Here is an 18,375-nt window from a genome sequence, read left to right as displayed (position 1 = left end):
CCCCCTGAAGTGGTGAACTGACATAAAAGGACTGTGTTTCATGAAATGTGACATCCATGCTGATAAAGATGCGACGACTCTGAGGATGATAACATTTGTACCCTTTTTTATTAGAAGGATACCCTATAAAGATACATTTAAGGGCTTTTGGATCTAATTTGCTACGATTAGGGTGATGAGAGTGAACAAAAGCAATACATCCAAAAATTCTACTAGGCAGACTTGATATTAAAGGGGAAGAAGGAACAAAAGACAATAAAGACTCTATAGGACTAATGCCGTTTAAGACACGGGTAGGTAACCTATTGATGAGATATGTGGCAGTTAACACTGCTTCCCCCCAGTAAATTTTTGGAACAGACATTTGAAAAAGAAGAGCTCTAGTTACTTCAAGGAGATGACGATTCTTTCTCTCTGCAATCCCATTTTGTTGAGGAGTGTTTACACATGTAAGTTCATGAACAATACCATTATGAGAGAAAAAATTGAGGAATTCATGATTAACATATTCAGTACCATTATCAGACCGAATTCTTTTGATATTTCTTCCAAATTGATTTTGGACAAGATGAAAAAATTTAACAAAGATTTGGAAAACTTCAGATTTATTGTTCATAAGGTATGTCCATGTGACACGAGTGCAATCATCAATAAAGGTAACAAACCATTTTGCTCCAGAAATAGATGCGACAACTGGTCCCCAAACATCAGTGTGAATTAAATCAAAAGGAGAAGTACTCTTTTTATTACTAATAGGATAAGATGCACGATGATGTTTTGATAATTGACAAATATCACAATTAAAAGACTCAACAGACTCATTGGTAAACAAATGGGGAAATAAAGACTTGATAACGTTAAATGAAGGATGTCCAAGCCTTTTATGATGAAGCCATATTTGAGAGTTTGCCCACGTCTCAGATGTAGCTTGTAGACTCAAAATATTTGTTGTGCTTTGGTCATGAGTCTCTAATAGATACAACCCACTTTGCTCCTTAGCAGTTAAAATCGTCTTCCCCGTGGCAAGATCCTGAAAAACACAATGAGTGGAGAAAAATATTACTGAACAATTTAAATCCTTTGTGAGTTTTTGCACAGAGATAAGATTATTGGCTAATTGTGGAACATGTAAAACGCCCTTTAATATAATGGATGATTCCAAAACTATATTCCCATAGCCACATATAGGTATACCCTGACCATTCGCAACAGTAATAAGTTGTTCTTTACTGCTTTCATCATATGAGTTGAAAGACACACGACAAGGTGTCATATGATCAGTTGCTCTCATTGATTCAACCATTGCTTTCAAGCGGTCGAGTTCTTCCTTATAAGCTTTCATGTCAAGATCTGGTGGTGGAGAAACATTAGATTGATTGGTGGCTTCCTGTTCTGAGGTAGTGTGATTTACCCATTTTTGAGTAGGCCCTTTGTTATTCCTCATACGCTCTAGAACATTACTTTTCCCATGGAGTCTGAAGCATGTTTCTTTGGTATGTCCAGATCTTCTACAAAATGAACAATAATCTCCACGATTTCCTGTTTCAAATGACTTTCCTCCAGTATAAGAATCTCCACGATTTCCTCTTTCAAATGACTTTCCTCCAGTGCTCGTTCCTTTGTGGAATCCCTTTCCGGTTGTCATGGCAGAGCCTGTGTTGGAGATCCCCCCATCAAGCATGACAGCTCTTCGAGTTTCTTCTCCTCTTACCATAAAAAATACTTCTGATAAGGAAGATAATTTTTCTCTTCCTAAGATCTGTACCCTGATTGGGTCATACTCTTGATTTAGGCCATGGAGAAATTTAAAGATTCTTCCTCTTTCCACGACTTCAGCATGTGCGGCAGCATCTGTCTTACACATCTTTATTGTTTGGTATTGATCTAATTCAATCCAAAGACCATTCAAAATTCCATGATATTCTGATACAGAATGTGAGCCCTGTTTTGTATTAAATATCCTGCTTTCAATGTCATAACATGCAGCAAAATCCTTTTTTAATGAAAAAGTATTTTGTAAATCATCCCATATCTCCTTGGCAGAAGAATGAAACATGTAATTTCGACTTATCTCAGGAACCATGGAATGCCACATCCAAGTCATAATTAGTGAATCTTCATTGTCCCACATTAGGAAGTTTGAGTCATCTGGTTCTGGTCCTCCACCATCTATGTGGTCTAGTCTTGAACGACCCTTGAGAATCCTTCGAATGTACTGGCTCCATTGTAAGAAATTCCGCCCATCCAACCGATAGGCACCTATCATATTTGGAAGATCATTAGGACCCAAAGGAATAAATTTTACCTCAGACATCCTTGGGAATGCAATCTGGGGACCCTATCTGCTGACGAAACAGTGGAAAACGGTGCCGGACAGCGGCAAACGGTGCCTGACAGCGGCAAACGGCGCCTGGACAGCGGCAAACGTTGTCGACAGCGACAAACGGCGCCTGGACAGCAACAAACGGTGTCTGGACAGTGACAAACAGCGCCTGGACAACGACAAACGGTGCCGGACAGCGGCACAAGGCGTTGGACAGCGGCACAAGGCGTCAGACAGCGGCACAAGGCGTCGGACAGCGGCAAAACAGCCTGGGCAGTGGAAAACAGTGTGGGCTACACAAAATAATATGGAGCAGTACTTCAAAACTCAGATTTACTCCGATCTGAGCCAAAATGGGTTGTCACCGGCCCTTGTAACGGAATGAGGAGGCTCCGGCGACTCCTTCTGTGACGTCGGCGGCGAGTGGGTCTCGCCGGAACTAGGCGCGTGGGCTACACGCGCCGGCAAGGCTGGTTGTGCGTGGCGGCGCGTGGCGGCGCGTGGCAACGTCTTCTCCGGAGCGATTTGCAATGTTGTGTTTGCTGCAGATAGGCGTCCCTTTCTGTCCTATCAGTGATTCCAATAGTTTCTGCTACAGTTGAAGTGGCTGGATAGCTGCTGTTGCTGGTGGCTGGTAGCTTATCAGTGCAGCGGAAACAGAGCTCCCAAGATCGGGAGCTCTGATACCATCTTGATAAACATGTAGAACTATATTTATTTCAATACTTATTATTACAACATACTAATGTATTTATAGGAGTAAAAGTTAGGCACCTCCTTAAGTTAGGCACCTCTAAGTTAGGCACCTCCTATGTTAGGCACCCCTAAGTTAGGCACCTCATACCTAAATAATTATAGAAAAATACTTAGTAAGTTTTTCTCTAATTACAACAGATACAATAAGAAACAAAATTAATATCTAATAATAGGAAAATATTTGGTAAGTTATTTCCCTATCAAATCATACTATATCTTCCTAGTTATTATAATCAAATCATATCTCTAATACCTCCTTTCACGCTAAAGCATATGTATCATATAATAAAAAACTTGTTACAAATGTCATTACCTCAAGGTTATTGCTTGAGAGAACCATGTAAGCCCTTTGGTTGTTAGAGCTAATGAGGTAAATAATATCTTTGACACCCAACTCAAGTTGGAGCATATGTATCATGAGTCAAACTTGTAACAAATGTTGGAGGGCATGACATTTGCATTTGAGCAAAACTTGCTTCGATATCTTCAAATCATACCACATCTTTCTATTTAATGTAGTCAAATCATAGCTAATGACATAGTGGGAGAAGCTATGCAAGAATCGTGACGAGTGAGTGAATCTTCTTTTTGCTGCAATACCTCAAACTTTTGGTTTCCTTGATGAGCCGAGTTGTATCACTAGATGAGACTTTCAAAAACCTCAGTAATTTGTAGTGGATAAATGGTATGGGCAGCACAACAAGGATGAGAATGCCAGGCATCTCACATGGATCAAGAATTGGAGGGAATGAAACCACTGCATTGAAAAATAAAGGAATTAGAAACTTGCCATGTTTGGAATATGTGAGGTGAAGAGAAGAAAGGTGTTTTCATTATGGAGGGGTGTATTGCCCAGGGCACTGTTTCCAGAAAAAAATTGAGTTATCATCTTGACTTAAGATGATGAATTGGGGGACATGACGGATGAAAAATCAAATGAGGTTAAGGAGTATTTGGAGAAAAATCAGGAGAACTTTGATCATGAATTTCAACGGTTGGACTTGTCCATCTTTTTGTGTAGGAGGTATGACCCAATCCCACACTATGAAGCTATAGGGAAGAGTGAGGGAAGACTCGTGTTGGTCCTAATTGATTGTGGGGCTAGTCACAACTTTATTTTGGTAGGTTAGTGAAGTCACTCAGCATGCAAGTGGAAACCATGCCACCCTACATCATAAGATTGGGAGATGGAGACAGAAAGCAAATGCAAGGATGTTTCAGGGATGTGAAAGTACAACGGGAAGAATACAAGGTGAGAGAGGTGTCCTTTTTGTTTGAATTAGGAGGGGTGGATCTGATCCTAGGTGTAACACGGCTAGCAAAGTTGTGAAGTAGGTAAGTTGAAAAACTCTAACAACTAATTTCTGCAAACAAGGTTGACCAATTAAGATTAAGGGTGACCCAACTTTGGCTAAATCTCTTGTGACTCCTCAATCTTTGAAGAAAGAAACATAAATTGAGCTTGTTTCAATCATATGGAGAATGAAGAATGTCGAGTTGTAGTCTAGGGATGAAGGGACAAACCACTTGATTGAGAAACAACAGAGTGAGTTGGGAAAGATTCTAAAGGATTGTAAGGGAGTTTTTTTTTTGAACCAAAAGGGTTGCCTCACATGGAAGTTGGTCATAAGATTCCGATCAAAGTTGGTGTGGATCCTATTAATGTGAGACCTTATCTATACCTATAAATGCTAAAAATGAAAATAGAAAAGCTAGGTGGGGAGATGTTGTTAGGGATGGAGAGTTTACGAGTGAAGGAATAAAACATTAAATGCCCAACTGCCTTAACTGCCTTAGCAGTTAGGAAGAGCGGGGTTATTGGTTGTATAAATAGCAAATAATCAATTGTAGTGGGGGGTCGATTGTTTGATTGTAGTCTAACAGGGTTTGTCATCCTGAGGAGGGAGGTTAGGCTCTCTAGAGGGAGGTTATGCTCCCAAACCCAGTCCTTGTAAAGAGATTCGTTTACGGTGAATAATAGCAAAACTCATTCTTTCATTTATGTTTCTATCTTTTGAGTGTTTTCTTGTTAGGTTCCAAACCCAGGATCCTAACAATTGGTCCGACCTGCCGGATATCCTTAGGAGAGGGGTCAAGAACGGATCAAGAAGTGGTCAAGAAAGGGGGAAGCATGGAAGGAAGAGACAATTCTTGGGAAAGGAGGATCATCGAACAGAAAAGGGAGCTAGCATAATAGAGAAGAAATATGCAAGAAATGCGGCAGGAAACCAGAGAACTCTTGCGAGTTCTTGGAGGAAGGGTGTGGAACCAGGAAAAGGGATTAGAAGGCAGTCCAGGGTTTGTAGATGAAGATCAACATACTGTTAACGAGAATCAGAGAAGGAGAAGGGAGTGCTCGGGGGAGGAATGAGAGCGAAGACAAAGGGGGAAAAAATTAAACGCACTAGAAGGAAGAATGGAGAAACGAATGGCGGCAATGGAGCGTCAATGGATGGACGAAAGGCGGAGATGGAGTCGTCAAGGGAGGAAATGAAGGTGAAAACGACGGCAGTTCGACAAGACTCAGCAGCCACACGCTAGGATCTTCAAGAAGTGAGGCGATTATCGGGGGGACGGCACCGCATTCAAGGGGAACTGTCTGACGACAGTCAGGCGCCTGTGAACGCCAATAAGAGTACGAGACGCAAGGACGAAATTGGGGGTGGAGAAGGTGAGCGGTTCAATTGGAGAAAGAGGGTGGAGCTGCCCGTGTTTGAAGGATTAGATACATTGAACTGGATCAATTGGGCGGAGCGATTCTTCGAATTTCAAGGAGTAGCGGAAGAGGAAAAGGTACGATTAGCGTATGTGAGCATGGAGGGGAGCGCTGGCTACTGGTTCAAAGCTTGGAAGGAGAAAGCCAAGAATTGTTCATGGGATGGTTTGAAGGAAGCCTTGGTGATAAGGTTTGGAACCATTGTTGAGCGGTTGACAGCATTGAGACAGACGGGGACGGTGGACGAGTATGTACAATACTTCAAGATATTGGCGGGTCGAACGAAGAGGGTACCGAACAAGCAGCTGTTGGGATATTTTCTTGTGGGATTGAAAGAGGACATCCGGAATCAAGTCCGACAGCATGAACCGCAGGAATGGATGGTGGCGATGCGGATCGCAAGGGATGTTGAGGAGTTCCAGAGAGTTGCCGAACGGTCTGAGGACAAGTATTATAGCCCGTACCGATCGGGAGTGGCCGAGCAGTCTAAGGCCATAGAAGACCAATTGTCTGGGGGACGAACGTGTGGTGAGGTGACACGGTTCGAGGCCAATTGCTATAAACCAAGCAGATCGAAAGTTGCCGAGCGGTCTGAGGACAAGTGCTACAGCCCATGCCGATCGGGAGTGGTCGAGCGGTCCGAGGCCATAGAAGACAAGTCGTCTTGGAGACGAACGAACGGTGAGGTGACACGGTCTAAGGCCGATCGCTATAACCCAGGCCGATCGAGAGTTACCGAACGGTCGGAGGCCAAGCGCTATACCCCAGGTCGATCGAGAGTGGCCGAGCGGTCGGTCGGATCCAAACAAGAGAAGACTGCTGGACCCAACGGGAGAGGCTTGACGAAGCCGAACGGGTTAGCACTACAAGCTGCGAACCCGAGAAAACTGAAGGAACCGAACGGTCCGGAAACGAACGGAAAGAACTGCCGAATCCGAACGTGAAAGGACAGGAGGAACCGAACGATCTTACATTTACAGTCAAAGGCCGAACGGTTTTACACTCAAAACGATCTCCTAGTCATTGGCCGAACGGTCTTACAGTCCAAACAATCTCTCAGTAATTGGCCGAACGGGCTTACAATTGGAATGAAGGCTAAGGAGGGAAAGGTGGAGGGAAGAATCAATGGTCGGGAGAGAAGGATGGATTTTGTGAAGAGGTGGACCAGTGAACAAAAGAAGGGCCTTGCCGTTCGTGAGGCACCTGCAGAGGGGAGAGAACTTTTTGAAGCTTTGAAAGACATCGAAGACCATTTCTTCAGGGATTATAATTCTGGAAAAGAGGTGACCAGAATGTTGGAAGCTTATAATTCTGGAAAAGAGGTGACCAGAATGTTGGAAGCTAATAAAATCCAAGAAGAATGGAAGTCATTGGAGGAGGAATTGCCACCACCCAAACCTCCAGACCTGAGTTGGAGGGCAGTTGCCAGAGGGTTCCATTCATATGAGTACACGATGATGAAGAGGAGCCATGAGATCAAGCCTCCCGTTTCCAACCTTGAGGACAAGGTTGTTCGGCAGCGGGGTGTAATGTTAGGGATGGAGAGTTTACGAGTGAAGGAATAAAACATTAAATGCCCAACTGCCTTAACTGCCTTAGCAGTTAGGAAGAGCGGGGTTATTGGTTGTATAAATAGCAAATAATCAATTGTAGTGGGGGGTCGATTGTTTGATTGTAGTCTAACAGGGTTTGTCATCCTGAGGAGGGAGGTTAGGCTCTCTAGAGGGAGGTTGTGCTCCCAAACCCAGTCCTTGTAAAGAGATTCGTTTACGTTGAATAATAGCAAAACTCATTCTTTCATTTCTGTTTCTATCTTTTGAGTGTTTTCTTGTTAGGTTCCAAACCCAGGATCCTAACAGATGTTGTAATCAAGAATCATACGACCCAACAACAATGCTTATCCCAGTCTTGTCATCTTAATCAAGAACATAGATGGAAGCTGGAGATTTTTTGTGGACTATTGTGCCTTGAATAAAGCAAATATTCTAGACAGGTTTCCAATTCCGATCATAGAAGAGTTATAAGATGAGTTACACAAGGCACAATTCTTCTCAAAGGTAGATTTGAGGGTTGGATATCATCAAGTCTGCATGTATGAATCTGATATCCAGAAAACTACCTTTCAAACTGATCAGGGGCATTATGAATCTTTAATCATGCCGTTTGGTTTTACAAATGCTCCATCCACATTTCAATGAGCCATGAACAGCATAATGTAACCATATCTTCGGAGGTTTATCTTAGTTTTTTTATGACATCTTGATTTATAGTAAAATGTAGGAGGATCATTTGGCATAGCTTAGACAGGTTTTCATGACACTACAACAACATCGGTTTTATGTTAATTGGAAAAATGTGAAGTTGGAAAGCTACAAATCCAATATTTGGAGCATGTCATCTCTCACAAGGGAGGGGAAACGGATTCCCAAACGATATTCGCCATCCTTCAATGGCCTATTTTGAACACCATAATGGCTTTGAGTGGGTTTTTAGGTCTTACAGGCTGCTATAGAAGGTCTATATTCAATTATGGGATGATAGCAAGACCTTTGACACAATTGCTTAAAAAGGGGAATTTTTTTTTTGTCTGAAGAAAGTAATTTGGTTCTGCAGCAACTTAAAGGGGTGATCACCACAACTCTTATGTTGTTACTGCCAGATTTCAGCCAACCTATCTGTATTGAATGTGATGCTTTTGGGAAAGGCGTGGGAGCAGTGTTGTCCGTAAGCAAGAAATCAATATCTTTTTTTAGCAAAGCCTTGGGTGAAGCTTCTTTGACGAAGTCAATTTATGAATGAGAGTTCATGCCTATGGTGATTGTCAATAGCGTGATGGTAGCCTCACCCGAACGATCTGATTGGGGTGGTTGTTGACCCGAACAGTGGCTTCGACGGTGGAAATGGCAGTGCCAACAACGAAAATGACGACGGAGACATCGGAAACAACGATGAAGACGGTACAAATGACGAGAAAAAAAAATGTGTAAATGGTTATCAAGGTACCCTGACTTTAGTTACCATATTTAATATAGTGAAAACTAGGTTTAGGGTTAATCTCCCTGGTGTAGAAAATACTCATAGGATAATATATTTTAATAATGAGAATGTGGACTAAAGTCCAAATACAAATGAATATGTAAAAATAACAAAATTAACATAAGGACTATGTTTTCTTAATTAACATAAAATGGAATATACCAACAACGATAAATAACGGAATCAATATCTAATAATGAGAAATTTTTGGTAAGATATTTCCCTATCAAATCTTATCATACCTTCCTATTTAATGAAATCAAATCATAATTCTGACAATCAAATCATATATCTAACCTCCTTTAAAGTTCAAATTAAATTGTAACATTCTGTTGGTATGGTTAATGTTATTGTTTGAAATGTTGTCCTGTTGCAAATGATTTGACTTAGAGGTGACTTGTTTTTTCTTCCTATATTTCAGGTCTGTAAATGGAAGGATGAGAGTGGGCCAAGAACATAAGATTGTAGAAGTCAAGGGGCTGGAGTTTTATTCCAGATTGTTTCATGGCTCCTTGGACTTGGTAACTATGAACAGTACGGGTGACTCCTACTCAGCAAGCAATATTAGGTTGGAAGGAAAACATTACTATTCTATATTGGCACCATGTGATGCAACCTTAATTCTTTCGGTATGGACATCTTTAGTAGAACCCTCATTCTCCATAATTCCATGTTAACTTTGTATCTTACTAATTGTTGTTTTATTTATGATTTTAAATCACTATTAGAAAATGAACTGTACTTTATATATCTATATCTATTACAGCGAAAGAGAGACAATGTGTATGATGTCCTGCTTATGGTCTCTTTAATTGTTTTTCTTAGTTAGCAATGCAAAGTAGTTGGCATGCCCTGTTACATGATTCAATATCTTAAGTTCTAGCTGTTTTCTTTTGTAATTTACTTGTCCGGATGTTTTATCCCCATGTACTTTTCGGTCAGTAAAATTTCCTATTCTATAGTAATTGTAATCAATGTTGTTTATATTGAGATCCTACCAAGGACTGAGATGGGGTGAAATATTGTAAATTTCAGAATCCTAACACATGGATTGTAGGATCCTATTCAAAATGCAAAATTATATATGCATGAAAAACGATGGAGTTAACAAAAATAACATCTAAATCACAACATTTAACTAAAATTCAAAAACTCATTATAAAAGGATCTCATGCATCGCACAACGAATTGTTATGATAACACAATTATAAATACTAAAACACAATAAAATGGTTCCAATGTACCCAAGCATCAAAACTTGAGGACATTTTTTGGCATGACAAGTTAACTCAGAATATAGATTGAGCTGAGATATAGAAACCAGATCAACATAAGTCAGAACAGCAGGTGAGAGATCAGAATGCTGATGGCCAAAATTTTAATGCAACAGCAGAAGACAGACCTGGAGAGATCAACAAGGGAGAGAGTGAGATAGATTTATGTGTGAAGAAACAGATAGTAGGGAACTTTATCTGTAACGGAACTAGAAGTATAGTTTATTTTTGCAACCTGAATTGTCGAAACCAAACACAACCAAGTTATTCAAATTGGTATTGGAAAGCAAAACTTACTGATTCTATGTTCTAACAAGCAAGATCAGTGATTTCACTCTGACCCAGCATGGACAGCCTCCAAAACACGTAAGATTGTGCGATTTTATGACCTTAGCCACAATTTTGACAACCACTAACTTCATTTCTTGCAATTTTTTGCAAACACTCCAACCTTCTTTTGTATTTACTGTATATTTCCATTAATTGTGCAGTGGAGGTGTTTGCATTCCCCCCCTTATTATTTTTATGCATAACCTTCTGGTCAGTATTTGTTTAATTTATATGAAGACCATGAGAAGCCTTTCTTCCTACTTACGCTTTGCTTTTTATTTTCTTTTCCAGGACAACAGATTGCAAAAGCTTGATGGTAATACTCCTCAGTATTCTGTCACTGCCGAATTGAGTGGCTTGGTTGGTACTCATTTTGTGGACTTTGTCAATTTAACTAAGATGTTGGTATTTATCTTTTTCTGTTCTGCCTGCATTGCTTATATGTAGTTCTAATATTGTCCCCATTTATCAGGTTATATCCTTAGACGAGGTTCAGTTACAGCACATGTGTCTTGTGTGGGATTATATTTGCACTTGTAGATTAAGAGAAAAGTAAGTTCCTTGCCAGAAGCTTGACTTGAAAATATGAGGATAAACATTTGTGTCATAATTGAGTCTGATTACAACAAATAAGAAAATCTCACCTAGTCAATTCTTGTAAGGAATAACTCAATCTTCATAAAGGAAAAAGGAAATAGACACATTAAGCTCATGCTGCACATGTTACAACAGCATGCAATAGTTGTTTTTGTACTTTCACATGATGCATAAATCGTTATTTTTTATAGAAACAAAATAACATTTGTTGAATATAATGAAAAACTATGTATGGATTAATCTTCCTTGTGTTGAATATATACATAGGGTACTCTATTTGTAATAGAAAAAATATTGGCCAAGTCCAAAATAAAAATAAGGAATAATAACAAACTAGGTAAAGATAAAATATAAAGATAAGATAAAAATAATATATCTAACACTCCCCCTCAAGCTTTGTGCATACAAATTGTATGTACCAAGCTTGTTAATAATATAATCAATAAAGACTTGTTGAAAATATCTGTTTCTGCACTCGAGTGACATTAAATTGTTAAGGTTTGGAAAAACGACATAGATGACGAAGTACGAACTCAGAAGACTCCCCTGAGCAACAAATTTGGGAGGTTGTTCCATGTAAATCTCTTCTTGAAAATCGTTGTTGAGGAATGCATTGTTGACATCTAGTGGATAAATAGGTCATTGTTGAAGAGCCACCATGATTATAAATAAACTAAAAAAAGCCATCTTTGCCACGTGAGAAAAACCATATATGGATGGGTCAAACACAATGGTGATAGAAGGGAGGTCAGAAGAGATAGCAGCGGAAGAAGTCATTGATGAATGAGAGAGAGAAACCTTAAAAATCCTACATTCTCCAATCAAGGCACCTGAAAAAGGAAAAAGAGCAACCTCGATGCTCTGAATAGCTGCCTAAGAGGAGACGGGACGTGTGACTACGCACGATGAACCTGATAGAGGAAAAAGAGCAACCTTGACACTCTAAATCGCTGCCTGAAAGGAGACGATACTTGCCACCACGCATGACGGAAAAAGGAGCAGATCCACAACTTCAAAAGGCATCGAGAGTGCATAGGAGCTCCAATGAAGCCTTTGTTGACAGCACGGTGGTTGCCTGGCCAAGACGATCAAAACCGTGTGATTGTTGGTCGAAACTAAAATTCCGGTAGTGGCAGCGGTAGACGATAGCGGTAGATGATGGCACCACTAACAGTGGTAGATGACAGAGGCAACAAAATTTTTTTCCTCAAAAGAACTTGGCTCTAGATGTGACATCCCAATTATATAGAAAGCATATATAATAAAGACGTCCTCATGCATAATATAGGAAAGCAATTGAGTGCAAATAGGATTACAGTCATCCCCAAGGTAAATTCAGAATCTAAGCTTAAACTCCAAAGAGATCTAAAATGTAAGCCAAAAGGGAATTAGTATTTCAGAATACAGAATCAACTAATAACATCCTAGGAGACTAGGTAGCAACATTGTCCTCAACTTCCAAAGCTGTTTCCAAAGGAACCTCCTCGCTATCTGCTCCCATCCAAATGGATGATCATCGCAAGAAGAAACATACACAAGCAATACAAACAAGCAAGGGTGAGCTAGATATAAAAATCATGTTATTCAATCACACACGACATGCAAAAGTCACTCAAACATGGCACATTGACATCACAAGACTCATTACTTTATAGACTGACTCGTCCGGACCGGAATGATTACCGAGCTATGGCGGGTTGTGCACTCGTGGTGGCCTCTACTGCTTTGCAAAGCCGTTGCCAATGGGTTCCACCCTACCACACTCACGAGGTTAGTCCATTCCGTGCCCTGGAGCATACTGGAAACCTCCAAGACTAGGACCTCCTGCTACTCCTCACCACATGGATCAATCCTCTCTACTTGAGAATGAAAGACCATTGGAGCGTCAGGAAAACCCCCAAGACTGAGCTACCATGCAATCATTCCACACATCACCAGGGCTCCACCATGTATCCTCTCCTTGAGGATCATGGAATTACGTCCATGAACCATACTGTCACTTTGAAACTTAACCCAAGACATGAATAATCATAAACCATCATATTATCACAGTGAATCCAACATATCTCATACATTCACGTGCTTCCCTCATAAATCACATCATACTATGCATTCCAAGCAATTGATCCAGTCAAAGATATCAAAAGAAGAGACTTGACCCAACAGGAGTCGCACAGCGCATCCTATTCGCAAGGCGAGACAAGAGGATCTCGCACAGCGCACACCTTAATTCGCTATGCGAATTAAGTCGCAGCATACATCAGACTTCAAACCTCTCGCATAGCGCACCCAGGTCGCTATGCGAGAACCCAGACAGAGACCAACCCCCCCAAAGCTCTCGCTATGCGCCCCACTCGCCCTTCGAATTAAATGGGCAGTGATCCCAGACCACCACCAGTCGCATAGCGACAGGATTCACCATGGCGAGTCCAGAAACAGTGAGCATCACCCTATGGTAATTCACACAGCGCACCAGCTCGCACAGCGAATTACCAAGACAATGAGCACCCTCTACAGGGTCTCGCTATGCGAGACAACTCGCATAGCGACACTGCATAATCTGCAGAATGCGAATTTTGCAGAATCACCCACTTACACCAGTCCTTACCATTTCTAGGACTCTTGGCTAACTTCTAAGACCTCCAATTCGAGTATTAAGTGTAATTATACTTGCCTGGATGATCCTAATTCTCCCCATTACTAATCTGAAGTGATTAAATTCAGTTTTATCTTTTAAAACATCAATTCCTCCAACTTATGGACCCAATTTCACTTCAACCATTTTGCTAAAGACTTTACTCAGTTTTCTGACCATAACCAGTTCTAATTCACTCTTCTAAACTAACCCAACTACCCAATTGGTCACCGGAGAAGAACCTAATGTCTGAACGCATCAAACTCACCTTTGACGCCAGCACATATGACTAGTCACAACTGACTGGACCAGGCCAGGGCTGCTCTATGATCAGGAATGTGCCAACTCAGGTTTTTAAGGTTCTTCTAACCTACCAACAAAGTGCTCTCACAAATTATAGTTAATTTATTTAAATCACCCAAACTGTCCTATGGTACTCTAGACCCCAATTGTCCAATTTCAATACTCTACTTCCCTCACAGTATCCTAAAACAATACATGTACCCACTCACTATTCATTTTAACTATTTCCCAGAGTTCTTATTCCAATCCAGAAATCCAGTACAGCCAACACATGCTCATCCAAGTCAAACAAGGTTCAGTACACCATGGATACACACTTTCACATATTTAATAAATTCCAATCAACATGCTCACCATCAAAATACACTTAACAGTAAGACAACTTAAATTATCAAACATCTACATCATACGTTTCAACAACACAAAGAAAATAAATAGCTAGCTCCACTTACCTTGAAGTTGAGCAGTGTAGCCAACTAGAGTGCCCTAACCGTGCCTTCACAGCGAAAACCCAAACAGTGCCCTACAACCACCTAAATGGTGATGAAACAGCTCTTAGAGCTAGAATAGACAGAGAATCAAAATGGAGCACCACCAGTTGCATGCAACCAGTAAAGTTGCATGCCCTAGGTTCAAGAGGAGTGGAGAAATTGACTTACCCGTCCAAATGGAAATCTAATCGGATAGAAGGGAAGCTCTCAACTCCGTGAGTGAAAGAACACCACCTAATTGGAAATGCAACTGTTCAAATGAGTGTAAAGGTAGAGAGAAGGCAGAGAAGGAAGAGGAAAGCTGAGTTTAGAGAGAGAAAGGAGAATTGAAAATTGGTTCAGAGTTGGGAAAATGAAGGAACCCCTTCTAAGGTCATGGTGCCTTTGGCCCTTTGGGCCTGGCTGCCTCAGAAAATAGGGCCCCCTAGCCCATATAGTTTCCAGGACCTTACACTAGATACCATGTTGAATATAATGAAAAACTATGTATGGATTAATCTCTCTTGTGTTGAATATACACATTAGATACTCTATTTATAATAGAAGAAATATGGACTAAGCTCAAAATAAAAATAAAGAATAATAACAAACTAGTTAAAGATAAAATATAAAGATAAGATAAAGATAATATATCTAACAACATTGATATATATGAAGTGAAACACGAGGCAAGGTTAAAACACTGACAATTATTTACTGTTCACTTAATTTTTCAAAAACAATTTCAATTTTGGAAAAAGATTGTAGAAACTCTTCAGCTGATCCGAAAGGTTTGTGAATCTAATATTAAAGTAAAAAATTGTCAGTCTGTCAATTTTTCTTATTGCAGTAGTTGGAATCAGATCAGTGGATGTGAAAATATTTGCAGTTATTGACTGCTCACTTATTCTAGTATTATATCAACAGTACAATTCTCTTTTATGAATTCCGAGTATATTCATTGATTTATTCTTTTCATCTATTGTTAATTGCGAAAAGATTTATCTAGGAAGACACGTGGTTCCACCAATTGTATAATTTTCGTGTTCTGCATAAAAGCTAGATCTAACTTCAGCATAACCATGCACTTTTCATTATACACATTGGTTATCTGAGTTAAAGCTAAAACTGGTTTCAGACTTCCATTCTTATGCGGAATAGTGTATCACAAGGATAAAAAATGAATACTTGTTTAGTGACTCAGGAGTTGTAATTTCTTGACAGGCTAAACTGGTTTCAGACTTTCAGTTGTTACATTTGATAACAGAAGTATTGTGTAAATACTTGGTACTTGCAGCAATTACTCTATGGCTCCTTCAAATCTTTGATTATCCAAATGTAATTAATTTGTTGTTTTCCCTTCCGTGAGCATTAAGTGGGGAAAATCACCTTTCTGGGATCGGCCTAATAGCATTATTCTAATTTTATGTTTCCTTTTCGTTCAGTTCTTGCTTCTCCAATGATGTTGTCTCTTATGTAAAAAGTACAGCTTTATGTTTTTAAAATTTTTAATCTTTATATTATATAGGTATGGACGCTTTCGCCCTTGGCATTGTCTTTTACCAAGAAAATGTGCAGGCTGGCAAATATTTTGGTGGCACTATGCGCAGCAATCAGTTCTTTATGATGTTCGTAGGAAATTGAAGAAAACATCATGGAGATACTTTGGTGATCGATTGTAAGTTCATGTATTATAGTATTGTTCTGAATAAGGGTTGTGTTTGATTTCGTTGTGATTGGAGACCATTTTATGTCTCTCCTCCCTTGTGTGGACTCTCTCTCTCTCCCGTTCTAGTTTTCTCTCTCCTCCACGTGAATATGGTAACTTCAGGAATTGCTTCTTGATCTGAATTTGCTATCTTTACTTTGTCGATGTCATACTCTGTATTAGCAAGTTAGATGGCAATAATTATGACACCTTGGCCTCTAATATCAAGGTATGGCATCAGGGACAAGATTATGGTAATCCTCATTTCCAGAAAAGATGTTTATGATGATATTATTCATAGCGGAGCAATTGCTCTTAAATACAATACATAGACATAATAACTTAAAATCCTAGTTTATAATGGATATAATCAAAGATCTTGTACAATAAATATATAATATGCTGCCAGCCTATTAATTTTCCTAATTATGAAATGTAATTAAATTTCTTAGTTATGCAATTAAAATTGTACACCGAAATATTAAATGCAGCATAAATCAAGGGATTTTGGCACTGCCCTCAAGTTGGTGAGTGGATGTTATCCATTCCCAACTTGCCAACAATAGATTGAAATGTAGCACTGGTTTTCCCTTTTGTCAATACATATGCAAGTTGATTTCCTGGGGAGTGGTGTTTATATTGACTCATTATCCAATTCTGCTTGAAGAAGTGTTTGTCTACTTCAACATGTTTAGTTCTATCATGTTGCACAATATTTATCGTTGACTTTTTATCACAATACAGTCTCATAGGCTTCTTCCAATAAATCTTAAGTCTTTAAAATTATTTTTAAACTTAGTATTTCACAAATCAATAACGCCATAGCTCTAAGCTATGCTTATGCTCTTGATCTCGTCACAACATTTTGTTTCTTGCTCTTCCATGCGACTAAATTTTCTCCAAGGAAAGTGTAATATCCAGAGGTTGATCTTCTATTGTCTATAGAGCTTGCATTGTCAGCGTTTGTCTAGGCTTCAAAGATCATCTCATTGCCCTTTGTAAATAGAAGGAGTTCCTTTCAAGTATTGTAGAATGTGATAAACATATGTGGGATGAGTCTCCTTTGGATTATGCATGAACTGACTTACAACCCCTACAACATAGGTAGTGTCTGCCCTAGTGTGAGGGAAGTAGACCAATTTCTCGACCAAAACTTTGATAAGATTGTCTATCCACAACTATATCATCAATTGATTCACCAAGTTTGTGATTATAATGAATAGGTGTCTCTATTGGTTTGCATCCTAATATACCTGTTTTAGCCAATAAATTAACACATTTTTATCGGGAGATGAAAATTAACACACATACAAATATATATATATATATATATATATATATATATGTATGTATGTATGTATGTATATTTGTGTATGTATGTATGGGATTAGTAGAGAACTTCCAAGTGAAAATAGTGAAAACTTGGTATAGAGTTAACTCTCCTTGTGTAGAAAATACACATAGTGGAATATTTTTATAATGAAGAATAAAAAAATATGGGCTAAGCCCAAATACACATTATTGTAACTAAAATAAGATATTGTAACCAACAATATCTAACAAATAGAAAGAGAGAAGATTACACTAAGATGGAGAGTAAGGAATCATTAGACCAGTAAAAAGAAAGGAAAGAGTTTGTAAAAGCAAAGCTTTAAAACCTATCAGTAAAAGGGCTGGTCACTTTACATAACAGAAATACTGATACCCTGAAATAGACCAACATTGTATCATTTGCAAATTATAAGTGTGAAAAGTAATTTCCTCAGTTCTAATATTTAGAACCTTGATTAAACCCCTTTGTATAGCTCTGGACAACATTGTCTGTCAAATTTGTTTGTTGTTCGTATTATGTAGAGTACTTGTATCTTTAAATTTATGTCTTCCTTTTCCTACTTAGAGGGCACAAATAGGAGAAATGTAGTATACCTGATTTCCGTATGATTTGTGTTGTTATGCAGTCTCTCCTTCACATTCATCTACCTCGTCTTAGTAATTCTTTAAGTTTCCTGGATGCAGAAGTTTTCGACGGAAATATATGAACTTGTACAAGATTAAGTTGGATTTTCTCCAACAAGAACAGGTGGTTTCTTTTCCTTCTTCTTTCTTTGAAAACATATTGATGGGAACCAAATATATGTTTATAATATAACCAAACTATATTTTTTGGTATTTGGAAATATAATTTATTTTGGTTTTATTTGGTATATATATTTTTCAATCTATTGTC

At 39.1% G+C, this 18,375-nt stretch overlaps 2 protein-coding genes across 2 annotated transcripts in view; both read left to right on the top strand.

Moving 5' to 3' along the window:
- LOC108341238 (uncharacterized) overlaps positions 1–18,375 on the top strand; it is a 68,096-nt gene that overhangs the window by 8,205 nt on the left and 41,516 nt on the right. Inside the window, exons 8-12 of the mRNA XM_017578934.2 lie at positions 9,253–9,460; positions 10,727–10,795; positions 10,908–10,987; positions 15,969–16,118; positions 18,165–18,228. Of these exons, the coding sequence (XP_017434423.1) occupies positions 9,253–9,460; positions 10,727–10,795; positions 10,908–10,987; positions 15,969–16,118; positions 18,165–18,228 (571 nt within the window). The remainder of the gene's footprint in view (positions 1–9,252; positions 9,461–10,726; positions 10,796–10,907; positions 10,988–15,968; positions 16,119–18,164; positions 18,229–18,375) is intronic.
- LOC128194907 (uncharacterized) lies at positions 6,851–7,695 on the top strand. Its single transcript, XM_052871349.1, has 2 exons — positions 6,851–7,078; positions 7,118–7,695. The coding sequence occupies exons 1-2, from the start codon at positions 6,884–6,886 to the stop codon at positions 7,358–7,360; spliced, it is 438 nt and encodes a 145-aa protein (XP_052727309.1). The 5' UTR covers positions 6,851–6,883; the 3' UTR covers positions 7,361–7,695.

This window comes from Vigna angularis, chromosome 1 (genome assembly GCF_016808095.1).
Source record: "Vigna angularis cultivar LongXiaoDou No.4 chromosome 1, ASM1680809v1, whole genome shotgun sequence".
NCBI classification, from domain to species: Eukaryota; Viridiplantae; Streptophyta; class Magnoliopsida; order Fabales; family Fabaceae; genus Vigna; species Vigna angularis.
This window is presented reverse-complemented; position numbering and strand designations above follow the sequence as displayed.

Bases quoted from the DNA above. Each gene is read 5' to 3' on its own strand.
- LOC128194907 (XM_052871349.1), top strand. From the start codon at position 6,884: ATGAAGGCTAAGGAGGGAAAGGTGGAGGGAAGAATCAATGGTCGGGAG. The intron at 7,079-7,117 runs GTGACCAGAATG...TCTGGAAAAGAG, and splicing joins ATTATAATTCTGGAAAAGAG to GTGACCAGAATGTTGGAAGC.